At 36.3% G+C, this 27234-nt stretch overlaps 1 protein-coding gene across 4 annotated transcripts in view; it reads left to right on the top strand.

Annotated features, from left to right (window-relative positions):
• UBAP1 (ubiquitin associated protein 1) overlaps window positions 1-27234 on the top strand; it is a 104961-nt gene that overhangs the window by 38091 nt on the left and 39636 nt on the right. For 2 of the 4 annotated variants that reach the window (XM_051965910.1, XM_051965897.1), the window contains exon 1: window positions 12922-13099. The exons of 1 other annotated variant lie outside the window; for it this stretch is intronic. Coding sequence is in view for 1 of the 3 variants with exons in the window: in XM_051965914.1 (XP_051821874.1) it covers window positions 12862-13099 (238 nt within the window). In the remaining 2 variants the exon portion in view is untranslated. Of the gene's footprint in view, window positions 1-12846; window positions 13100-27234 lie in introns of those variants that run through there. One more of the 4 variants, XM_051965914.1, reaches the window with a different exon arrangement.

Below are 27234 nucleotides of genomic sequence, written 5' to 3'. Positions count from 1 at the left end.
TTTCTCTCTCTGTTTTCTTCCTCCTCTCTGCCTCTTTCTCTGTCTCTGTCTCTGTCTCTCTCTCTCTCTCTCTCTTTGTTATTCCCAGCCCTGCTTTTATACCATTAATTCCTCCCTTTCTCCACCAATAAAAGACTTCATTTATAACAAATAAGCATAGTTACCCAAAATGAATCTACCCATTGATCATGTCTAAAAATGTACATCAAAGCATAGTCTTCAACACTAGTTCATCACTTCTGTGAAGAGAAGAGGAACACACTTCAATTTCAGGCTTCTGGGGTTATGGGCCATGGCACAAATCAGAGTTCTTAGGACTTTAGAGTTGTTTCCCTTGTTGTAAATCATTGTGTAAATTATTCTCCTGTTTCTATTTATTTTGCTCAACATTATATATGTTCATATATGTCTTTCCAGTCTCCTCTGAATTCCTTTTTTGTTCAATCATTTTTCAGTCATATGAAGCTTTGTGATCCCATTTGACATTTTCTTGACAAAGATGATGGAGTGGTTTGCCTTTTCCTTCTCCATGAGAGATATACAAACTGGTGTGATAACCTATGCATACCAACATGATTATGTGCACCCAAAACACTTTTAGATAACCTTAATAGAAATCTTGAATGAGGAGATCATAAAACATAAAAATATAATTTGGAATTAAATAACAATTCCATTTTTTTCTCGTGACTATTGAGGGCACCACCAACCCTAGATGTCACCCTGGACTCCTCATATTTTCTTATACCTTTTCCCCACCATATCCATTAACATCATCCCTTCTCTCTTCTGACACTGTCACCACCCTAGTGATGTAAATTGTGTCCCCTTTAGCCTTTGAGGGGAGGCCTGAAACTGTGTCCCCTTTAATCTGTGAGAAGGGTGATTCGGGGTCTCAAGCTCTCCCCTGGGAGGGCACACTCTTTTACCCATAAGGAAAGCCCTCAAAGTAATCCCCTTCAATTGGAGATCCTTGGCCAGGGACAGAATCACCACCTTCTTTGAATTGAAGAGTAGTCCCTAGAATGACTCCCAGTAGCTCAACCCCCCATTTAAGTGATCTCATTCAATTGGAGATCTCATAGTCAATAGTCCTCTACTGAGTGGCTCATGGTGCTCCCCAGCACCCAGCCTAAGGTCTACTGGATATAACCAAGGGTTGGTCAAACCTATCTCGGCAGCCATCCTTACAGGACCTTGCCCACTGCTGAAGATACTTTCTTCTCAGTGTAACTTACCTTTGCCATATTCCTTGCCCACTAAGAAGTCTGTTTTCCTGGCAAGCTGGCTTCTTAGTGTGAATAAACCCTATTCTCTGCTACAAACACTGGGGTTTGCGAATTCTTTTGCAAAGCCTGCCACGGCTAAGAGGATCCCATTGCTGTTAGGGGATCTCTTTCTCTCAATTCTCCCACCTCATCATTTGTACCTATGTGATGTAGTGACTTCTCTAAATCCTTCCATGTCCCAATGCTGTGCTTTTTTACTGAATGTCTTCCACATCTGGAATGTTCTCCCTCCTGGTCTCTAACCTCCGATTTTCTTAACTTCTTTCAAACTTCTGGTAAACTCCTGTCTTTTACAAGAACCCTTTCCCAAGCATCCTTAATACTAATGTCTTTCTTGTAAGGTTAACACCAATTTATTCTGTATTTTGTTTGTAAATAATTGTTTACCTACTGCCTCCCGCATTGGATTGTGAATTTTTGCCTTTCTTTGGTGTCCCCAGAGTATAACATATTTTCTGGCACACAGAAGGCACTTAATAATTACTTGTTGACTTGTTGACATGGAGCAGCTGGAACTGTGCTGTTTATTAAGCACTACTCACTCCAAAGGAATCAAGTCTATGCACTGTGTTCAACTAGTGTCATGGCAGCTGCTGGTGCTAGTTACATTGGTGGCCACTGAATCCTCCTTGCCTCTTCTTATAGGAAACTGCAAAGAGAATTTTCCAAAATGGAAACGGATCTTCTAAGGGGTTTCTCCATCTGGTCTTTTAAGTTTATGTTTGCTTAGTCATAGACTTAGGCACTGACACAGAGGAAATGTGTTGTATCTCTGTTCCTGGAAAAGCAGGTTGGGTGGGGAGAACTGACCGAGAGGAAGAAGTGAGTGGAAGGGAAGCCTGTTGTTCTCTACTGAACTCTGGATGGCCAAAAAGATTGTAGAAAGTGTAAGAAATGTGTCGAACTGCTCGGGCTATTTGGGATAGTGGCTAAAACTGAAATTTGGATATTGGAATAGGCTTTGTCTAAGAGCACTCTCCCCAAACCTTTTCTCCACAAACAATAAAGTACATCTGGTGAAAGAGGCAATACAGTCATCTTCTAAGTGTATGCCCAGGGTCAGAGATGGATTAAGGTCATTCTTAAAATTATAGTACTTTTTTTTTTTTACTTCCTGAGTATTCTTGACACAACTTGTTTTCTTGCTGCTGGGTTCTGAGTCATTTATGGCAGAGAATATATGACTTATACACATATCTTATAGTAAATATTGTTATCAAGATCTAAATAATCAGCAATTTCAAGTATCTAGGGCGATTTGTGAGAAATAACTCCATTGCATTGGGAGGGGTGAAGTTTTTTTTTTTTCCCCGAAGTTTCACAACTGTAGATGTGAGTGTCTTATTGAATAGGAATCCAAAAGGAATCAATACTTGTCCTTTTCCTTTCTTACTTTCTTTTTTTTTTTTTTTTTAAATACCTGAATGGCAAATCTCTCTCCTAATACCCCACTGGTTGAGTACCAGAAGTCACAATCTATAAGGAGTGATATAATCCTCCCATGTGAATATGAATCTCCTCTCCTGAATACATCATTACTCCTCCCTTAGCAAGTACTTTATTTGGAAATTCAATTCTTCAGGATTCTTTACTGGCTGAGTACCATCTTATCTGAAGAGTCTAATTTCCCTTCAAGAGTCTTAGGTCTTATGTCTGAGAAGATATGGGACTTTCTCAACCTCTAGTTTCCCACCTCTCTAACTAGAGAAAGGAAATATTGCTTCATCATCTATTGATCAGTATAAAACTTGACTCTTGCCAAAAAAAAAAAGAGATAGTCTTAGGTCTTTTCATCAGATCCCCCCTCTCCTCCTCCCCACCATCATGTGTAAGTGCTTCTCTAATTCTTATTCTAATTCTCCACCCTGATAACATTCTTTTATTTCCTTGTTCCCTTGGGTTTCAATTTTATTTTTCTGGTTAAAATTTCAATTTTCTGTATTTCTCTAATTCAGTTTTCCTAATTGTAGAAACTAAACCGTCATCCAATTCCTAGAGACCCTTATTTTCAAATGAACCAGGGAACAAAGACCTGGGACATAGATCTGGAATATTTCATGTCTTTAAGGAAATTGGAATTCCATTTTTGTGGGGAAAGATGGCTATGCTTAAGTGACTATTACATCATTCTGATGAGGTTTAGATATGGGGTACCTAAATGAAATTAGGGTTTAATTGAGGTCTAGTGACCTCAATTTTGGGGTACAGGGAGTCAAATGGAGTTCCCCTGAAACCCCTTTGGATTCAGTGTAAGGATACAGAGTTAAATGAAGTCTAGTACAAGAGTTCCCAATAAAGAAATTTATTGGCCCAAAAAGCTAAATTGATAAAAGAGGTTTATTATGGGGTTTGGAAGTAAGGTTAAAGTATAGTTAAGGAAATAGGTGAAGGTAGAGATAAGGGGGCACCAGAAACAGGATTTCAGTGGACAGAAATCCCTGGCATGCCAGGCATAAGGCTGGCATGTTTAGAACCTCTGCCAAGAGAGGATTCCAGCTTAACTCTTTTATAATGAGAGATTCCACTGGAGGGACCTGTGGGTGGAGTCCCAAGTTGGCTCAGATCCGGGTGGGGCTGGGACAGGCCCGGATCTTCTATTGGAATTCAAAGGGACCAGAATTTGTGAATCAAAAAGTCCTGTACTGATCAACTAGGAGGGGTTGGGAATCATAAAGAAAGGAATAATCAATTCTTAAAGGGACCACACCTGCATCATTTCTTCCATCTTCAGGAAGGAAATTGGGCTTAGGATTCCATGATTTTCACATCAGTTTTTGAAGTTGAGGGAAATGATTCTTTTTTTTTCTTTTCTTTTGTTTAGGATAAAGGTCACCCTCCCTAATCATTCTAGTAGGCTGAGGGAAGTAGTTTCAGTTCAGAACTGGAGAACAATAGCTAGTTTAATTTTATCTACTTTATTTCCATCTCCCTCCCAACAATCACACAAATAACTATCATGGATATTGAATGAACATATTTATCTTCATTTATTTATTATTTTTGCTGAGGCAATTGGGGATAAGTGACTTGCCCAGGGTCATATAGCTAGGAAGTATCTGAAACTAGATTTGAACTCAGGTCCTCCTGACCTTGAGCAAACATATTTATCAAAACAATAATGGGGAAGCCATGCAGAATATACAAGAGTTAGAAAGGCTTTGGTACATCACAAGGAGATGAAATCTTAGCTCAACTGAAGAGAAAATGGTATCCGGTGAATCTAATTTTAGCAATCTTTGGGGGATGGTGGTCCTGAGGATACAAGTAGATTTTAGGATGCTAGTTTTTCTCCACATACCTGTGGTTATGAAGGTCTAATATTTACCATTCAAAGTTCATACCTTCTTCTCTTGCCCCATGTCTTTTTTTATTTTTTCTCCTTCCCTCTCAGAAGTCTCTATCCAAATAAGAGAGACAGCATACATGAAAAAGTCACAGGTCTACATATACAAATACTACTTTGGATACTAGAGCAACAAGGAGGCACCTCAGAAGCACATGGGTCAGTCAGAAAATAACAAGCCTATTTACTGTCATAATTGTCAACATTTATACGGTGTTTAAAGTTTTGCAAAGTGCTTTATATAAATTATGCTATTTAAGCCTTATAATAATTATGTGAGTTTTAGTTATATTTGAAAGATGTTGGAAACTGAGACACAGAATGATTAATTCTCTTGTCTAAGATTACATATTTAATAAGTGGCAGAACAGAATTTATTTAGTTCTATATTTGAAATTCAATGCCTTTTGAGCAATGCCAAACCTTAACTAGCATATTATATGTTTTAAAAAATTGTTAATAGTAATAGCTTTTTATTTTTTACAATACATGCAAAGCAGCATGATAAATGTGGAAACGTGCCCAGAAGAATGGTACATTTTCAACCCACCTACTCTCCAGGGGAGGGTGGAGGTGAAAAGGGAGGGAGAAAAACTTGGAACACAAGGTCCTACAAGGGTGAATAGAGTATTATATTTTTGATTATGAATATTTAAGTAAACGTCTACCCTATTTATTATCCATTTCTTGAGGGCATGGATCACATCTTCCTTTCTTTGCCTTTCTCTCAGGGTGTAATCCAGAATTCTGCACAGAGTAAATGTTTATAACAAGGCTAGCCTGCTACAAATTAAGAAAGCAAGAGAACTCTTTCTTTGGCAATAATCTTCATATTCTCTAAGATACCTTGGATGGTTGTTATCCTTTGTTCTTGAAGAAGACCAAAATGACATCATTATGTTAGCGTTACAGTGAATCTGATTGTGGCTGATCAGACAAATACAAGTTTGGAATGCTCTGCCACAGGTCAGACACAACAGGCCCTATGAACATATGGGGAGAATTCTCTAATTTTATATATCTAGCATTTCTTCTGAGCTAATTCAATTCTTTGCTCATAGAGCACAGCATCTTCTCTAATAAGGGCATGCCAAATCTCAAAACACAATCTCCCTCTGAGATAATCAAATCCCTTCCTGGTATTTTCCCTTACTCCCTAAATCCCCTATTCCACTGTGTCCTCTGAGCTATAAAAGGCATGTTTCCCCCAAAAACAAATTGCTCAATCACCTATGACTTTGCCTTGCTTAGCTGTGGTTTGTTTGAGCTTGTGCGCTATTTACATAATAAAACAACAAATCTCTATTACCTGTGATGGATGTTTTGTCACGGTTGCTCTGTGTTGTGAACCGAATCTCTGTTATACTACATTTATAATATTTTTCAATTATGCTCTGCCATATTTATTTCATATTTCTACTCCGTATTATCACTTCTGGTGCCTTTATTATCACTATACACACACACACTCACACGCACTATTATTTATTAAACTTAGATCTCTTAAAAATTTTAGATTAAAAAGGCCAAGATCTCCCACTGCATCCAGGGCCATCTCCAATCGCCCTGATCTATGTCTAGCCACTGGAGCCAGATGGCTCTGGAGGAAAAAGCAAGACACAGCCCTATTTCACTTAAATCTAATCCACTTGCATATCATGGTATCTATCACTTCCCTGAGGTGTCACGGTCAGCTTCCAGAAAAAAAGAACAAACAACACTTAGGGCAACTTCTCCAGCAGCATACCATTCTCCAGAAATTTCCTGCCTTCGTAATTGTCTGCCTATACATACCTGCCCAATATTCCTTCCCTCAAGACATCCACTTTTGGCACTACCAAATGGCAATGAGTTAATATGAAAAGGTACTATTTATTAATGTGTTGGTGTGAGAGAACTTTTCAGGAGATAATGCCTTAAGCCAAAGTAGCTACTTTTGTTGGAATTTCTGTCCAGGTAGAAAGGGAAAATAGTATTGTGGCAGGTCAAGGAGTCGAAAGAAATGGACAGCAAGAAAATGTAATAGAATTAGGGCTGGGAGGAACCTTAGAGATAAGTTAGTCTAACTCCCTCATTTTAGAGATAAGGAAATTGTAACTCAAGAGATTTGTCAGAAGTGATTTTTCAGACTTGAAAGAGTTGGAATGAGAGCCCAGTTTCTCAGCTTCCAAATATAGCATTGTTTCCACTGTACTATGTATCTTGTGAGGAAGGTATGTTTTCAGAAATCATAGTGGTCATAGCGCTCTAAGCTCAGCAAAAGGAAATGATTTATCATTTCTCTAGTTTAACACAATTAACTCAATTCAGCAAAATTCTCTTAAATAACCATGACAGGTGCCAAAAATTACAAGACTGAAAATAAGAGTCAGGGCAGCTAGGTGGCAAAGTGGCAGAGTATTAGTCCTAGAATCAGGAGGACCTGGGTTCAAATTTGACCCCAGATACTTGACACTAGCTGTGTGATCTTGAACAAGGCAGTTAACTTTGATTGCCTTGCTGAGAAGAGAAAAAAAAAAATAGTCCCTGCCCCTAAAAAAGTTAGATTTAATTGGATTAACTTACTTTCCTTTGCTCAAGTTATTTCTGCTGCTTGGTATGCTTTTATCCCCTCCTTACCCAGGTCTTATTCATCCTTAAAGGCCTAATTTGGATCTTACTTCATTCACAAAGCCATCCCTGATTCCTCTCCCTAAGGATCTCTCATTTCCTCCCATACTATTTTGCCTATACTTCTTATGTCCGTAATCAGAATTGTTTTTATATTCTAGGTTGTTATTTCAATATATCTTTTCACATATTGCTCCTCCAAATCGCTCTATCAAGATTGTGAATTTCCTGACAGCAGAACTATGTGTTATACATCTCTATATCTTAAAAGTAAAGATCCATTCTTTATAGTATAAATAATTATATTTACAACAATTTAAATCTACAAATATTTGAATGAGTAAATGAAGATATAGGCAGTCACTTTATGTTAAAATTGTATCTTGTTCTGCTCCCTCAGGTCACCTCTCCCTCCATGTCCCTACTTCTAGTCAGTGTAATAAGCAAGTTTATAAGTAGCCAGTATAAACTAGCAACAGCAGGAAATAAAATTGAAAAGAGGAGCCTGGAAGTCATATATAAACTGTCCCATAGATCAAAGGAGCATAATTTATAAATTGTGTCACATATTAGCTAAGTTTACATCTGCGTAGTGTGCACTGAATCAGGGAATTCATCTAGATTCTACTTGTCAAGGTTTCTGGCCCTGTGATATGTAAATTCCTGACAAAATCCAGACCTCGACAATTCTAGAGCATCAGAACCTTAAAGAATACTGTTAATTCTGAGCTAAGACTTTGAAGTTTTAACCAGTGATTTGGCTATGTTAATGAACTTATCTCAAGGTGGCACATATAGGAATTGGTCTGTCTCCTCCCCTAAATCCTATAAAAATGATATCTCAAATTCCTGTCTGACCCCTTCCTGATCCCCAGTATTCTTTCATCTCCACCAGCTCCATGCTGCCTAGTGCCCCCAGTTTTAATCCATCATTAAGTGGATAGACTCTGCCTCTGTTTCCCCTGTTTCCATGCTCACTCACTATCTCTGTCTCACTTCTTGCTGCTTATCTCTGCTTTTCTGTGCTTCTTGTCTTCAGACCTTCTGTGTTCAATTAAAATTTGATTGCTGCTTGGTTTCCAAGTGCCAATGGTGGTCTTTTCCAGTGAATCCCCAGAGGACTGGACATGTTTGCTGCTATGGGAGGGGAGATATATATATACCACATTGCTTCTTTAACAGAAGAGTTATCACAGGGTTGAAAACTATCCTTTTTGGCATGAAGGGAGTTCTAGGAGTATAGGAAAAGGAGTTAGTCAGGGGCAGTGGGTGACCTCATCCTGCCAAGCCCATCATGAGTCACTCTGCAGGGATTCATTCTTCAGAAGTATATGTCACTTCTTAGAGGATGGAAGTTCTTGGCTGCTGCATTTCTAGTGACTTGTCCTTGATTCCCTTGCAGAAATGGCTTTCAGATTGAGAAATCATTTGGATTAAGAGGTAGGAAACTGGGATGAAGAGAGAGGCCTTCCTTACATAGGTCAGCATTCAATTCAATGCATTCAGTAAATATTTCTTAATTTATTATTATGTAGAAAGCACTGTGCAAGACAGCAAATATAAACATAAATAAGATAAATTCTAATCCTCAAAGAATTTACAATTTGGGAATTTGGGAATGGAGAATACATTTACTTGTATTACTGATAATTAAGATTTAAATTCTAGTAGGATAAGATAGAAAATAAAAAAATCAGATGAAGCAAAGTCATTTTCAGGCCACAAAGAGCTTTCTTGTGGTTCAATGGGGAGCTCCATGGAGCTACAAATATGATAGAAAGTATAACCCTTACTACTAAGAGAGACATTCATTTGTTGGAGAAAACAGGATATGTAAGTATATATGCATATTCATATAAAATAACCTCAGATTACAGGCAAAAATGATGACTAAACCTAAGGAAGTAAAATTAGATATAAACTTAGGAAGTAAAATCAGATATAAATTTAGGGGTCAGAAGAAATTCTAAGGTATGAGACGCTCCCCAAGTCAGTCACTAAGTAAAACTTTATTTCCAAGGATTTAAAGTTTAAGTTCAGCAAAAGAGCTGAATTTCTATTTCATCTAACCATCTCTAATCCCCTTCACCTACAAGCAGGAAAGAGACACATTGGCTAAATTTGTGGTCAGATTCTTATTCTATCTCCTTCAGGTCCTTGCAAATTATCTGGCTTCAGTTTCTCCGAATGAAAGTGTAGTGGGAGTTGAATATATAAATTTCTGAGGCTATGTCTAATTCTAACCATCTGTGAATCCATAAAGTAGTGGGTTCCTCTTTTATCACAGGGACTTAGCAAAGCAGTTCGAAAGAGGTTTTTATTTGTGTAAAATTCTCAGCCTCCATAAAGTCTTGGAGTCAGAAGATCTAGGTTGGATTACAGCAGCCTAATAAAAGATCTATACGAAGAATTAAGATAAGCCTTGGAAGACTTTATATCAATAGATGTGGAGAGAAATTTTCCACAGATTCTGAATTAGTATGGTGTCCAATATCCTCTAAGTAATGGGAAAGAGAGTTTTTGTTCTTGCTATATCTTTGTCAAAGATAATTTATATTAATTGGTTAAATGAAGCTGAGGAGCTAAGAACTAGCAGCTAACATTTGGAGAGAGAACACACTGGTGTGGAGCTTGAGTTGATACCATTAGAGAAGAATCATCCCCAACCTTTCAATTGTACTTAAAATTCTGAGGGGGCTGCCTCACTGTGAACTCAAAGGATTGCCTCATGCACAATGTAAATTGTGAATGGAAACAACAAAAAAAGGAAACTGAGCTTAAAGTTATTATAATGACCAAGCTTGGCCAAAAGAAAAGTTGTGAAAATATACCTCTCTCCCTTTTTTTTTTTTTTCAGAGATAGAAGACTATGGATATAAAACATTGCATATATAATTCAACACAGTTAATGGATTAGTTGAGTTGAATATTTATTTACTTATGAATTTTACTAACTTTAGATTTAGATGAAGGAGCATCCCAGGCAACAGGTGAACTTAAGTGCCTCACAGTGCCTCCAGGTTTCCTTCCTTAAAACCAAGAAATCAGAGGTCTGGATCAAAAATAAACAAACTTACCTGTTTAACTCATATGAGAAAAATGTTTTTGTAAACCTGAAAGAACAAAATGAATTAAGGCTTTTTAAGGGGGTTTGATCAGGGCAGTTTTCCAGACAATTTGAATCATCAAATTTGATAATGCTATCATATAATAGATTTAGGCTCTTCCTCCAATATTCATGTTCTCACAAAAGTTCTCCACAAATGTTCTACATAACATTCTAGCTCTTTCTTCCAGTTCTTTTGACATTTGTTGGATACCCGTGAATCACATGTTAATTGTAATTATTGCTTACTTTGTTAATAGAAGCAGGAAGTTGTGCCTATGAAAAATGTACTAATCTCTCATTTCCAGCAGGTGTGGAACTTCTGACCATGCATAACTGGAATGCTTTTAACTGCAGTTACTTACTCTTTACTCTTTAACTTGGAGAGTGGTTTGGAACAAAAAGCTCTTTGACTAGGGTTTAGAAATGACAATTTCTCTTAATCTCTTCCATGAAAGTATGGTTAAATTCTATACCTTAAAAGAGGTTTTGTTTTGTTTTTTTTTTTTTTTCATTTAGAGATACAGCTATGGAAACATAACAAAACGACAATTACTTACGTACAGTTAAATTCACAATTATGCTACTAAGAGTGAAATTTTCTGACAGATGTGACACTTGTTTCCCATTTCTCTGTGTTTCAACTTAGGCAACTAACTACTTTGCTTATATCTACTTCTGTTTTTACTCTCATCTAATTCATCTTCCGAATAAGGAAATTCAACTAAAAAAAACCAAACAAACAACCTAGCCCATTTAGTAAACAGCTCCTATGCTGGATGACTGAGAGGCAAAGTTTAGAAAATGAGAGACCTTGTTACGAATGAGCTTGAAATCTAATGGGATGAAAGAAATGACATGAATACAAATAAGTAATGACACAAGGTAGATTATACTAAGGGCAAGATGGAGCCACACAAAATGCTATAAGAAATTTACAGAAGGAAAGATTATTTCTGTGTGTGTTGGGGGAAGAGAGCATTTCAGGGACAGTTTCATGGAGGAAGTGGTTTCTGAGCTGCACCTTGAGACAAAGCAGGAACTTAAATAGAAATATGGTAAAAAGGAGGAGTCTGTTCTAAACAGAGGATTTCATGAGCAAAAACATTAACACTGGAGAGGACAGGATTGGAAGGGGGCAGTTTGAATATAAGAAGGGGTATGATATGAGTAAGGCAAGTTGTGGAAAGTCTTAAATGCCAGGGAAAGCAGTTAAAAATGTCATGTTTTCAATAGGGTTTTTGAAAAGTTTGAGTAGTGATGTGATTAGAGCAACTGTTAGGAAGATTACTCAGGTAGCATAGTTATAAATGGATTGAAGATCTTGTCTCCAGAAGACCAAAGGTGAGCGAGCTACTTACTTTCTCCCTGCAGAGAAATGTGGATTGGAGGGGTAGCTATGTGGAGGCATATGTATTATCAGATATGATTAACGTATTGTTTTGTTTTGTTTAAATATGTTTATTATATGGGAGGATTCTATGGAAGTAGTGTCAAGGAGAAGAGACAAAGAAACAAAAAAAACGATAATTTTTTTTTTTTTTAAGAACAAAGAAACGTTAAAAAATATGACAATTTTCTGGCTATAATATCATAGATTTAGATTTAAGAAAGAGACTCTTGAAGGCAGTGAATACAACCAATCCATTGCTCAGATGAAGAACCTCAGATACAGGGAGATAAAGTGTTTAGTGTAATAGTAGAAGTGTAATAGGTAGGACTTGAACTCAGGTCCTCCGACTCTGGTGCTACATCTTTCCTCTATGTCACACTGTCTTTGATTTGTTCATGTTCTGGGGCAAGTTGCCGAGTCTAACGTATTTACACCTAATTCCCAGCCGTGTGGATTCATCCATGTTTGATATCTATGTTTTTGATTCTTCAATATCATTCTAATCAAGTTATTCCTCTTCATTTTTCAAAAATAAGGAAACGGAGGCTCAAAATACTTAACAGTAAGCCCTTAATACCCCATCCATCCATCCTTTATAAGTAAAATAACGCCCCTTATCACCTGATTATTGTCAGAGATGGTCTTTGAACTGAGGTATACCTAACCCCAAGATGATAGTTTGTGGAAATGGAGATGGAGATAGCCTTCAGGTAGCTCTCTGTGTGTGTGTGTGTGTGTGTGTGTGTGTGTGTGTGTGTGTGTGTGTATAGATATTTTTCCCACAGTTATATATGTGTGTGTATGTTCACAAAATGGGATTCTTCACAAACTCTTTAGCATTTATTACATTGCTTTGTATCACATGACATTTGTATATATTACTAGACTATACAGTTCTAGAAGATAGGAAATATTTTTTAATTTAACTTTGCATCCTCCAGCATTTAGCATAGAACCGCACATTATGAGCGATGAACTGATGTTTTTAAGTGGAATCAGACTATCGAGCAGCTCCAATAAATCCTACAGTCTACCCACAACGCCCCAGGCTAGGGAGGGGAGAGATTATGTCATCGTCAGCTCCTCCCATTGGTTAGGGGAGGTCCTGGAGCGCGGGGCGATGACGAAGGCCGCTGGAGGGGAGGAGAGCGAAGGGAGGAGAGAAGGAAGCGCACAATATGGCGGCGGCGGCGGTGGTGGTGGCTGGGCCCGGGGAGGGCAGAGCCGGAGGCGGCGCCGCTCATTCTCCCTAGGGTCTGCTGTAAGGGCTGCAGGGACCGAGCCGGAACGTTCGGCCGGCCGGCCGGCGGCGATACTTTTCAAGCCTCGGCGGCGGCGACTGCGGCGGCGGCGCTCGGGTGAGTGGCTATCGGGCTCTGGGGCCTCCACTCTCCTGAGGAGAGCGACCCGGGCTGGGGAGGGGGGAGGGGAAGGGAGGACGGAGGGACTCAGGGTGAGGGGCACGAGCTGAGGGGCGGGTGAGCGGAGCTATTCCCTACGGCTTGGACAGAGGAGCGGACTCCAGGCCCTTCCTGGCCTCTGTGCTACGCGGGTGAGATTTGAGGGGTTCGAGAGGGCATAGGGGCTGGGGGGGTGGGGGGTGGAGGGGGAGGAGGAGAAGGAAGGGAGGCGGGAAGCAGGTGAAGGGAAAGGGTGCCACAGGGAAAGGGTTTGTGGTGAAAGATGGAACCTTCATGTTGGGAGGTAAGGGAGGAGACATTGCTAGGGGTCAAGTGTCGGGTAGAGGGGTCTGACTTGGGAGAGAGGTGGGAGGGAAGGTGGGCTGAGCTGAGCGGAACCAGGAATGTGCCGGAGGAACCGGAATTGAGACTAGGTGGGCCCTGGACTCTTGTAATGAGGAGGAGGCATCAAGTTCACGATAGGATTTGTGATAATCTGCCCCATTGTTTATTTCCTAACATCATAATCTATCTCTCGATGTCTGCCTGTCTCGTGACTTAGAATAGTTTTCCCCCAAAAGAGATAAAAAGAATTTAGAATCTGTTGTGGATCAGATTCCATTTCATGTAGGACTGATTCTTAAACTTTCTGATGTTTTTACACACTTGTTTGGGAGATACTTCCTAAAAAATCGCCCAGGTATAGAAATCTATTTTAAAAAATAAAAAAAGTCTTAGGATTTTGAAAATTTACTTTGGAAACCGCAAGATAATTCGGGGAACTCTTGGGACTTGTTAAACCAGGACTAGAAAAAAAATGTTAAATTTTGTTATTCTGTCACTCATTTCTAAACTTTGCTTCTCCCCTCCCCACTTCTCTCTTCGGTGGTATTTTTTTTTTTTTTCATTGTTATCTCTTTAGATTTGGTCATAAAGGAAAAGTCATATGTATCTATAAGTTTGCTAAAATTGATGTTAGTGTCTTCAGTAGTCACTATCTTTGGGGTTATGTAAATTGAAATTGTTAACTCCCAACCCGATTAATTGGAAATGTCTATTATATGTCATTTTAAAGCTAAAGAATATGAAGTGTCCCACGGAATTTAAAAGATGTCTGTTAACTCATTAAGCTATAACTCATTTCCTTAAAAAAAGTCATGAAGTAGTATTTTATAATTAAAAGCTATTTTTATAAGTACGGGAGTCTGTGCTCATAAAAGCATAGGGATGTTTTCAAAGTTATTACTTGTTGATTTTGCCTTTTCTCTTATAGGGTAGAGGGTTAGAAACCTTTAAAAGCTTAAAACTTTAGATTTACAAATCTGATATAAATCCATGGGATTTGCCTATGTACTGGGTCTTTTTGACAAATGGAGGTGGGGCAGAGAGATTTAAATATGACAAAAGGATTCAAGTGCTTCTTGAATTTCTGGGAGTTTAGTCCAGAACTTCTTACCTCAGCATGACCTTTTTATTTGCCAGAATTATTTTTCTGATTTTTAACCCTTGTTTTGAAGGATAACATGGCAACATACATAGTTTTGGATTTTGGGATAGATTATCTTGAAAAGAATAATATAAATTAATTGTCTTCAACGTGTCCTTTGATTGATAGTTGCCAGTATTCTTGTGTGTGTGTGTGTGTGTGTGTGTGTGTGTGTTTGTTTTTATTGTTGTTGTTAGTTTTATCCTTCTGATTTTTGAGGCAAAGTGTTTAATGAAGATCTTTGGAGATTTTCATTCATTGGTTAGATAGCCTAATGGTATATTTTCATCTTTCTATATAGCATTACAATGAGAAAGTGATAATTCTACTCACTGGACCTGATTGTAGATGGAGCATTAGAAATTTTGTTTTCCTGATTACTTTTAGTAGTTACTTTCTTTCATGCTTGAATTACTTGAGAAATCATTTTGAATATGAACTTTTTGTTTCCTAAATGATAATTTATAGTTGAATATAGAAAAATGTTTTATACTCCATCCTAAATTGTACTTTGATGTGATGGGACAATTTGGATATGAGTATGAAAATGGGGGATTTGAGAGTGGTAGAAATTGTGTTTTAAGCTTTTGTACATATAATGAATAGTCTGTGGAAAAAAATAAGATTGTTCCTTTTTAGTTTCACTTTAAATTGAGAGTAATTGTAAATAATAATAAAATAATAATAATTCAATAAAAATACTCTTGGTTTACTGCTATGATAACTTTGAATGAGTCTGAAAATATTTATTGAAATTTACTGAAAATTCAGATATATAATGATCTGTTAGGAATTAATATAATGATCTCCAAATTGTTTTTATCCCATCCCTAATAAAAATATTTAAGCATACACTCACATCATGTTGTTTTTACTTTTTTTTTTAAACAAACTATATATACAGTATTGTACTAATACATATATACATTTTGACATTATACTACTGTACTAATAGTTATGTACATTCTAAAGTTAATACAAAGATAGATTCAAACAGGATGAACTAAAAAAATGAAATATTTCATTTGGCAATCCTAATTCTATTGAGGTAATGAGGACCAAACATATTACTGTGAATAGTCAGATTAAATTTGTCCACTGATTAAGTATGTGGAGTGAGGAAGAGTAAAAAATTGAATATGATACTGAGGATACACTGAAGATGATAGCCTGTATTAAAAGATGTCAGTACTCTTGACAGAAACAGGGAAGTTGGAAAGAGAGGGGAAAGATAATGTAAAAGGATTTTTTTTTGCAAATTGAAACCCATCCATATCCCTGCTCATCTGTGTAATTTTTTCCAAAGAAAATAAAAAGAGGGGAGGTGGGACTCTTACCCACCTATCAAGAGCCAGTTAGCTAACCTCCAGAGGGATGCTGGTCACAACTAGGAGGTCTGAGGAACAGCAGTTGGGTATAGAATTGGAAGGAATTTCCCTAATGGTATCAGGATAGTAGTACTATCTTCTTCACTGAGGCAGTTGAGTATAGTTTGAAAAAGATTGAAAAGTTGTGGTATATTTACCTAACCACTGCCTCTGAATTAAAGCCACAATCTCATAGAGGACCTGAATTTCCACTTTAGACCACTGGTCTAAAAACAGCATTTTCCCAATTAAATTTGACAGAAAATGTTAGGATTTGATATATTGATGGAATCTCTAAGTATGAATCAAGAATTTATACTTAATACTTGACAGCATTTTAGAAGAAATGAAAAACCTTATTTTCATATTTGAAAAGCGCTTTGTGTAATTCATATTTGATACGTGCATGATTATAGAGTTAATATTTTAGAAGGAAAAGTATTGCTATATTGACGTTTTTTATTTTCAAAGAGCTCTCAGTAGTATGTGGAACACCAGGGCTCTGCATGACACAGCTTTGAATATACTGGAGAATAAATATTTTCCAGAAATAACATGCTTCTAAAGTGATTATTGAAAAATCATTTTAGGGATTAGGACTAGATCTGTGATTTCATTGGTATTATAGGGAATTTCAGAGAAGGAAATTTTTATTCATGCAGTTCTACAAGTAGTCTTAATGATATGTGATAATAATAGCTAGCATTTATTTAATACTAAAGTTTATAAAGTGAAAGTTTGATCCTTACCACAACTCTATGAGGTAAATGCTGCTATTCTTCCCATTTTTATAAAGTTGAAAAAACAGGCTGAAAAAGGTTAAATGACTCTGCTTAGATGTAGAGAGCTGGAACGCTGGGGAAGTATAATTGAAACAAGGTGTTAACTTAGTGGAATTGATGAGATAATGGTTCTCTAGTTTACATATACTTAGTATGGTGATGTAATGATTCTCCAGTTCACACATATTAGGTATACTGTAATGATGTAATTATAATAGGGTATTTAAATTGGGGACAAAGTCAGACTGGGGTGGGAGAGACTAGTTGAAACTGGCAGACTGTCAGAATGGTGAATGAGACTTGGTGAGACTATGACCGACACTGACTGTGTAGGACACAATAAAGATTTTTGTCTTTACTCTTGTCCATTCTCATGTCTATCCTGCTGAGACCAAGGCCCTTCAGGAGAACCTCCAGAAAGCTAGCCGGAACATTATAGCTAGGGTTTTAGGAAGTAGCATAGAGGAGAGGTGTTTCTGCTTACTATACCAGATTAAAATGTAATTGGGAAAAGCTTAACAAAATGAAGTGCAGTACAACTAAGATAATATTAAATTTGTGATTTTCTGAGTAAATACAGCCTACAAGGATCTGGAACTCTATGAGTTTGACTTCAGTGGAGCTCTGAGAAATTTTCACTTGCCTAGAGTCACATAGCCAGTAAATGTCAAAGGTAAAACTTGAATCCATATCCCTGGCTCTGAGGTTAGTCTGTTCCTTAAACATTTATAGATTAAAAAGTAGTTTTAAGACCCTCAATTGCAGCTCTTTGTCTGATAGCAATGTTTTTTTTTTATTTAATTGAAATGATAGTTAATCTGAGAGCTAAGAACTCAGAATTTGAATCACTACCATAATAACTTGTTTTAAAAGAAAACAAATTGTGTGTGTGTGTGTGTGTTTATGTTTATATCTATGTCTATTCAGCATTTAAAGCTATTTTACTGGATGAGTGATTTCAAAAGTTTTCATGGCAGCTAGAATTTTTTCCATCTATATTGCAGAATCAAATTTAGGCCAGGTGGTGACTAAATGTTGGTTGTAAATATTTAAAAAAAAAAAATCCTAATTTATGTTCCAGGAAAACTAGAATTGTTACTTGTAGCTTTGCTAAATATTTCATAATGTTTAGCATTCCAATGGGAAAAACAACACATAAAAGTTTCAGCTCTGAGTCGCATGGAAAGGCCCTTATGGGGCAGTATCAAAATATATCACTTCCTTTGAACATAGAAGAGGTGATACAGTGACCATAAAGCATCTTCAAAAAGCCATAAGACTCTAGTGTAAGGGTAGTGCTCAATGGTAATGCCTTACATTTGTATAGAGCTTTATAGTTTGCAGAGCATTGTTACCTTATTATTATCTTTGGCTATGATAAGATAGACAAAGGCATACTCCCAATTTTATGTAGTTGAGGAAAATAAGACTTAAAAGAAAACAAGTAATTTGTATACAGCAGTAAATACATTAGGCGATAGGATTTCTCTACCATCATTTTTTCTATTTTGTCACTCATAGCTGCTTTTATTACGTGATAGTCTTTCTCAGTTCAAATCATTTATTAAATACCTACCATGTACTAGGAACTTGTCCCTGGGTTCTTGGTACTGTGGCTACAATGACAAAAATAATAACTTTATGCCCTAAGAGCACTTAAATTCTACGGGGAAGATTCATTGTGTTTACAAAGAAACAAATGTAAGGCATATGTAAAATACATAGAGAAAATTTTGAGGAGGGGTAGTCAAGGAAAGCCTCTTCTATGCAGTCATGTCAGAGTTGAGTCCTAGAGGAAGCATATAAGAAACCAGAGGTAAAGAAGTGGGATGTGGGTGAGGGAAGGGGGAGACAATGAGAATATAAATGAATAAGTAAATTAGTTGTTTGGCTGGATTGAGGAGCATGTAAAGGGGTTTAATATAAAAAAGGCTAGAAAAGTATACTGCACCTAGCATCTAAAGAGCTAGTGAATGTTGTGACATGATCAGACCTGTACTATAGAAAAAATATTGTGGTAACTCTGAAGGATAGACTAATTGGGAGACTTTCATAATAGTTGGACAAGATTATGGTGACTGAGGGCCTGAATGCCAAGAAGGAGATAATAGGTAGAAGAGGTGTTGAAGTAATAAAATTGATAAGGCATATGCCTAGGAAAAGGAGAGGAATGAGTCTCTGATCTGGGAGTGTGTATTTGGATTACCTGAAAGATGATGGTACCCTTGTTGCTGAATTTGACAATCCTGTAAAAATATCTAATAGTCATTTTTGTTACTGCAGTAGTGGAGCTCAGAGATTTGTGACATTTAGATTTTGGGGTTATGTGCATATATGAGATAATTGAAGAGATTAAAGCTAATGCTCACTGTGGAAAGACAGAGGATTTGGGAAAGACTCATTGAAGGCCCCCACTTTTAGTTAAGAAAATTGTAGGATGGAGATGCTGTCTGAAAGGGAGTTGTTAACAGTCAAGATATAGTGAGAGTTAAGTAAAAGTATTATTGAAAAAGAACTTTTGGAGTTAGCATTTAAGAGATCATTGAATTGCTAGATGAGGTTGGGGAGCATATTCAGAAATAACTCATTTTTTCAAAAGCATTTATAAAAATTTAAGGTCTTCAGTACTTTTGAATTGTGTTGTTTCAGTTATATCTAATTCTCTGACTCCATTTGGAGTTTTCTTGACAAAGATTTTGGAGTGGTTTGCCATTTCCTTCTCCAGCTCTTTTTACAAATGAGGAACTGAAGCAAGCAGGGTTAAGTAACTTACCTAGAATTACATAGCTAGTAAATATCTGAGGCCAGATTTGAACTCAGAGATGAGTCTATCTCCAGGCCTGGGACTCTATCCTAGCTGTCCACTAAGATAAAATAATTCAAATATTAAGGTTGAAAAGTGAGTAAGAGGTAAGAAAGTTGAAGTGACTATTAAAAACCTTGAACTTGGATGTGAAATAAGTCAATCAATAAATATTTCTTAAGAGACATCAGTATGACTGGTACTCTGCTAAAACACTGTGGATACCAGGTTAGAAGAAGAAAAACAGTTCTTATCCTCAAAGCTTACAATATAATGGGAGAAGATGCACAAAAGAGATATGTAAAGTGAGAAAGAGGGGATGGTACCTGGGACATAGTGAAGTCAGAGAAGTCCCAAAACAGTGTAGCCAAGTAAGAAATGGGATGTCTGTGCTGAGCGATACTTAAATGAGGTTTTAGAGTTTATGGTTCTGCCTCTCAGAGGGGTAGAAGACAGTGATCAATCAATAAACATTTTTTACTCACCTGCTATGTGCCAGGCATCGAGGTTACAGACAATCTCTTTAGTTTACAATCTAATGAGGAAGACAAGCAAGCAAGCAAACAAACTTATACAAAGCAAGGTATGTACACAATAAATATAAAATAATTAATGGAAGTAAGGCATTTAAGATGGTTTGGGGAAGGCTTCCAATAAAAGATGGGCTTCTAGTTGGAATTTGAAAGAAGTCAAGGTCAGGAATCAAAGCAGAGGAAGGAAGAGTTTTCTAGGGATTGGGAGTGGAGTGGGGGGAGAGGAGACAGTCAGATGGAACCCAGAGATGGATTATCTTGTTTATGGTGCAGGTAGATCAGTGTCACTGGTTCTAAAAGTAAGTGGTGAGGAACAAGGTGTAAGACTGGAAATATAGGAAGGATTTAGGTTATGAGGGCTTTGAATGGTAGGGCATTTTTTATTTGTATTCTGTAGGCAGTAGGGAGCTACTGGAGTTTGAGTGGATGTGATTTGCTTTTTAGGAAAAATCACTGCAATAAATGAATGGAAGAAGGGTTGGACTGTGGAGATCAATCAGGCTAATATACAGGCATGAAGTTATGAAGGTTTGCACCAGAATGGTGACACTGTCAGAGAAGAGAAGGTATAAAGATAAAATCTATGAGGGGGGAGGAGAGGAGGAGAGAGAAGGGAAGGCAGAGAGGGAAAGAGCATGAATCAAGCAGGCAGATAGATATTAAGCACTTAATATGTATTAATTGCACAAGATACAAATAGAAAAATAACAAAGTCCCTGCTCTCAAAGAGCTCACATTTCAGTGGGAAAAACAACACATATGGAAAGTTTCAGCTCTGAGTCACATGGAAAAGCCCTTATGGGACAGTATCAAAGTAAATGTAGATGACTTCTTTAATATCACTTCCTCTGATAAACATCACATCAGTTTTCAGATGCTGAACCATTTGGACTGTGCCAAAGACTTTCTTTTCTGATTAGTTGTGCCTTATAGCACCTGAAGGAGCAGACTGCTCTTCATAGGAGTTGCTACTTAGGATGATGTCTGAGGACATTGGGTAAAAAGGGTTGCCATTGCTAGGGCTCTCGGCTTCTGGGTCTGGTCTGTTTTCATTGAGATCTTAGAAGTGGTTATTTGACTTGTCTGGCACGTGCTGCTTCCTGACCTCCCTTAGGGTACTCCCTCAGCTAGACTGGTTTGCTTACCTTTTATGTGGCAGTTGGTTGGTAGTTGGTGGGAATGGCTGGTTCCTTCTCCACAGGAATGAGTTTTCCAGATGATGGCTCTAAAGACTGGACTGGAAACAGGAATGGTGGTGTGGTGTTTGCTGATGCCTAATTTCTTGTTAATCTGCAGTTGTTCAGCAGTTGTTGATAGTGAAAGAAGGTGAGCCCCTCTTTAAAATGATTTTTTTCACTCACTGATGGCTGAGATCATAGTTGGTATCTTACCTGAAATTTAAATGCTGTACATAATTGCAGCAAAATGAAAACAGAATAGCTTGACAAGGCAAATTTTCATCCAAATTCTGTTCACAATGAAGCATTGCTAGCCAATACCAAAAATCTTTAAAAAATATAGTTATTGATGCCTTCTGTCTGGTCATTTTAACCTTTCTCTTCCTCCAGATTAAACCCTCCCTTATCTTAAATAAGCAAAAATGTAGGCTCTGTGATCTTTATCATTCACACCTTTGCATTAAGATTCAGAAAAAAAAAAAAAAAAAAAACAACAATGGAATCATCGTTATGTCTTAAGAGCAAAACATCATTTTTCTTCCAAATTATAACTAGCATGAACCTAGCTTACCAAATTTTTGAAATTGACTTGGTGAATTCAACTATGTTGGCAAAATGTTAAGAGCAGTGGACTGATTTCGGTCCCAGCTCCACAACTAACTTTCCCTGGGCTTTTATTTCCTCATTTAGCAAGAGTTTAAATTAAGTAAATTTCCTTCAAACTCTAAAATTCCATGATTCCTAATCAAAAGTCTGTTGGAAGAATACTATTAAAATTTTTACTTTTTTGTTAACTTTAATGACAAGCACTAAATTAAAAAAAATTAAGACCCTAATATTAGGCTTGGGATTGGAGAATAATGACTTATTAGTAGTCTTGCTTCTAATTCTACTCCATTCTTCTCACATATTAGCCCAGTAGGCTAGAACTATGGATGATAGGGAATAGGGCCCCCACTCTTTTTGTGGAAAGATTTGGAATCACTGAGAGGGGAGACAGTTATTTTCAATCAGTGTTCCACTGAAAGCCCTTTTCTTAATGATAGAAATTCCCCAGCAAATTTTTGGAAAGATCATGATAACTAACTGATCCATGGGGTTGGATCTTTATGGGGTTCCATGAAAATGTTAACAGATCATTTGCTTGGTAGGAAAAAAAGAGTATGTGAATAAAAAATACTTCATCTAGGGAATGACAAGTACTTACCAGTTCTAAAATGCCATGTGTTTCCCCAAGAGAAAAGTGACTCCAAAATAAGTTTTCAAATGAAAATTAAATTATCTACCATATGAAAACATGTTTTGCTTCACTAAGAACTTTGCTTCAAAATTTTATTAGCAAGAGATAATCTTTAAGTTTCCATCCAGCTTTGAATCTATGCAATGATATAGTAATTTACATTCATTCAACACTCACTTTTTCCATACATTATTATGTATCCTTATATTGTAGTTACATTTGGATTCAGATATTCTCCAAGTATGGGAATGGAGAGGAAGGCCAGTTAAACTACAGTTTGTATTTTCCATTCATGGACTATGCAGTCCATCTCATTATTTTATGGTGAGCCCATGTATTCCTCAATTATCTCTGAAAGCTTCTGTATCTTGAGTAATTATGAGATTATCAAATAAAAAGCTTAGGCCAGGGTCCTATTATCCCAGGTGCTACAATAAAACAGTATAAATACAATCTCTCTTTAAGAAGCAAGTTTATGCCAAGGATTATGGGATTACAGATTTAGAGCTGACTTGGTATTTTGTAGATCCTCTAGGTATAAAGATTTTAAATCTGAAAATTTTCATATACCTTGATAATTATGTTTCAGTAATTGATTTCTTTATCATCCTTTGCATTTTTTATCTTTATAAACATTATTTTGACAAGGGATTCTTTCCTAGACCTTTCCAGACTTCCAGAGGGATCCATGGCACAAAAAAAGTTAAGAATCCCTACTCTGGTCCAACCCCCTTATTTTACAAATAAGTAAACCAGGGCAGAGTGATTAAATATAACCCAAGTCCTCTGACTCTAAATCCAGAGTTGTTGAAACTTCATTAAGCTGCCTTCCAATGAAGAAACAGGTTCACAGAATTAAATAGTTTGCCCAAGATCATACATGACTAGTAATTGGCAAAGATGGGATTCCAACACGTTTTCCTTTCTCCCAAGTTAAGCATTCTATTTAGTGTGGCTTGGAATTTCTCTTATTTAAAGGCATAAAGTGAATCTATGTTCAATGCACAGAAAGGTAAATTTACCTTTATTATGGACATTTAGGAGCATGTACTACAACAGCAATGTTGTTACAGCAGGTATAAGGATACATAATAAACGTAAGGACCACAACCTGAAATTCCACACTGTAAAAAAAATTGTTTAATAGTGACAGAAGCTATAGATGTCCAGAGATTTAGATAGTAAAGGAATAAAATTAAACTTTTCTATTATGACATCAGTGATTTCTCATCCTATACTTAGTCCTTGATTAAAAAAGAAACTGAAAAAAAATTTTAAGGACATCAAAAATCACTTTTACTATATTTAAAAATTGTTAACATCTTAGGCTGAGTCATTATAAAATGAATCCAGGAATGTCATCACAACTAGTTGCCAGTAACACATACCATTTTATTTTTATTTTAGGAAAACATTAAATCCTGCCCAGACACTTGGCTTTGTGGCTCTGCATAAGTCACTTAGCCTGTCTCAGCCTCTACAAAAGGAGGTTGATAATCTGCAAAATGGGGATAATATTAATAGCATCTATCTCATAATCTGTCACCTAAAATTAATATCAAACTGAATTAGCAAACTTGTTTTTCATACACTTTGTTTCTGTACCTTTGCACTCCTGATCAGCCCTCAACATTTCCTTCCAATCTGAATCTTTTTATGTATGGAAGTCTAATGTATGGGCTCTTTCCCAGTATTGAAGGAAATACGATTGTTCAATTACAAGATTAATGAAAATAAAGATCTCATTTTTTCTCCATTCAAGTTCATGAAACCCCAGTATGTGAAGTTTCTCTTCCATCTTGTATGTCTTTTGATTTACATGTTGTCTCTCTGGAATGTGAACTTCTTTGAGGCTGGGGACTGTTTTTTCCCCCTTTCTTTATGGACCTAACACTATTCCTGATTTAGTAAGTGTTTAATAAATAAATGTTAGTTGACTGATTTATCTTCACCTACAACTTACTGTCTTTTCCTAACTATTCCCAATATGGTACCCTTTATCTGCTCAAAAATCTGAAGTCAACCTTGGATGTTCTTCACATCCTTTACCTTTCCCTATCTCCCCTAGGCAATCCAATTCATCACCAAGTTCTGCTTGATGAGAAATGCAAAAGATAGGCTATGCCCTAGTTTAGACTCTGCCTTGCAACTTGACTATATATACATGGCCAATTAAGCATTCTGCCCATTTGCCTCTATCCATATTCTATATAGAGTAGTAAGATTTATTTTTTACAGATCTCTCTGATCATATAATTTTTCTTCTATGATGACTCCAGTTGCTTCACATTAAATTTAAACTATAGATATCAGTTTTAAAGCAAATGCTTGGTATTGGTTTGGTACCTCTAAATCTTTTTTCATTTGCCGTACCTCTCATCTCATATTCTCCATTCAAATTTGGCACCCTCTTTAACATTGTAATTGGGTCAAATGACATTGGACCTGTTTGGGGTATTTCATTTTGAAGTAAAGAATATGAATTATAACAACACTTCTTTCATTTCTTAATAGGAAGAATGGTTTCTTCAGAAGCAGATTTTATATCCCTTTCCCAACCTGAATATATTGTAATATTTTAAAATTTAATTAATTTTCTAATAAATAAACTAATTTCTCTTATTTTCCACTCACATTGAAAAAGGCAAAATAAAACATATATGTATTAGATATGTAACATGTATATGTGTATAGGTGTGTGTGTATATATATGTTAGGGATTTAGAACTAAAACTTCCATAATAGAACAGAAAACAGAAGCATTTTTGAAAAGTAATCATTTGTTACATGGGATCAGCAGATTAAGGAGGGAAAAATACATTGGAAAGTGAAGGTTATGTAAAAAGAAAATAATTTTTAAAAGAAATAAAAATAAAATGTCACATAAAACTCAGGGAAAAATCTGCATCATATCTGATAAAAATCTGCTCTCCCAAAATTTAAGTCTTCTATGCAAGATCTATAGGGGGTTGATACTAACAGATAAGAATCAATAGCTATTCCTCCATAAAGAATATGAAGTTTCTCCAAAAGAAATGGAACTTAACTACCACAAGAATAAATGAAAGTAGCTCCACAAGTTTCACCCGACAACAAAACAACGAAAGATTGATATTAGTGTTGTAGGCCCTACAGGAAGATAAACAAATTCTCTATTGGTGGAACAATGATAAATGTTCTGTAATTAAATTCAGTAATTTAAAAAAATTGAAATTATTTAATTTAAAGTGTTTATATCTTTTGTTTCAGAGATCCTATTACTGTGCATTTTGGGAAGTGTGTGTCAAATGACAGAAATATTCTGTATGTTCCAAAATATTCATACCAACACAGTATCAAAGCTAGACAGTACAGTCTATTCACTTGGGAACAAATAAATAGCTGTACAAAATGGAGTGTTTGGATATGATGGAATACTGATTATTGAACTGAACTGTGACATAATAAATATGAATCTTATACCTAAAGAAATCAAAGGACCAAAGTATAAAAATATTTATAGGTGTTCCTTAAAGAAGCGGAAATTAAGAGAATGACAATTAATTGGGTGGCAATATGAAAACTGAGATAATATTGTACAGTAATGACAGTTTCAGAGAAATCTGGGGAAATTTGTATAAATTGATGCAGAGTAAAAAGAATTAGAAATATCTAAATAAATAAATTTAAACAATTTGAAGAAGGCTAATCACCATCATTTCAGAAGACCAATACTTAAATGAAGTGATACAAAGTAAAGAAAGTAGAACTAAGAGAAACAATAACAAAAGAATTTAGATTAAAGATCTTGATTCTAGAGATTAGATGACCAAAGTCTTCTATCCTCTTTCTAAGGTTGGGGGAGGGAAGAGGAGGAGATTGAGTAGGGAGAAAGGTAAAAGCATAGAATGTTACATAGATCTATTACAAATGGTTGGTTGTGCCACTTTGCTTCTTAAATGAGAGTTCTAGGTGGTACACTATAATGTGAAAGCATGCACATTAATATATGAACACAATATATGCACATTGTCTTGGCTTCTTAAGCCACTTAAAGTTTAAAGCTATTTTAAGCTAAGTTAAAAACAATTCAAAATTAAGTCTTTATACCAGTAGACAATTATCTTCAAAATGCCTGGATCTTCACTCTTGTTAAAAAATATTTTATTTTTCCCCTAATGACACGTAGAAACAATTTTTGCCAGTTTTTAAAACTTTAAAAAAAGTTCCAAATTCTCTTCTTCCCCTTCTCCCTTAGATGGTAAAACAGTTGATATAGGTTATACAATGTGCAATTATATAAAACATTTCTATATTGGACATGTAAAAGAAGACAGATCAAAAAAACAAAAAGTAAAAACCAGACCCCCAAAACCAAAATCCAAGAAAAATAAAGCAAGTTTAAAAGTTTTTGATCTGCATTCAGATTGTTAGTTCTTTCTCTAGAAGTGAATAACATTTTTCATCATGAGTCCTTGGGAATTGTCTTGGATCATTGATTGACTGAGAATGGCTAAATCATTCACAATTGGTCATTTTACAGTGTTACTGTATACAATGTTCTTCTGTTTCTGCTCACTATATTTTGCATCAGTTCATATCTTTCCAGGTTTTCCTGAAATCAACTTGTTTTTTTGGTTTTTCAAGTAGCACTGCTTCACAATCATACCACAACTTGTTCAGCTATTTCCCAATTGATGGTTATTCCTCAATTTCTAATCTTTA

The sequence above is a fragment of the Antechinus flavipes genome, chromosome 1 (genome assembly GCF_016432865.1).
Source record: "Antechinus flavipes isolate AdamAnt ecotype Samford, QLD, Australia chromosome 1, AdamAnt_v2, whole genome shotgun sequence".
NCBI lineage: Eukaryota > Metazoa > Chordata > Mammalia > Dasyuromorphia > Dasyuridae > Antechinus > Antechinus flavipes.
The sequence above is the reverse complement of the archived record's forward strand: the minus strand, read 5'-3'. Positions and strand labels throughout refer to the sequence as shown.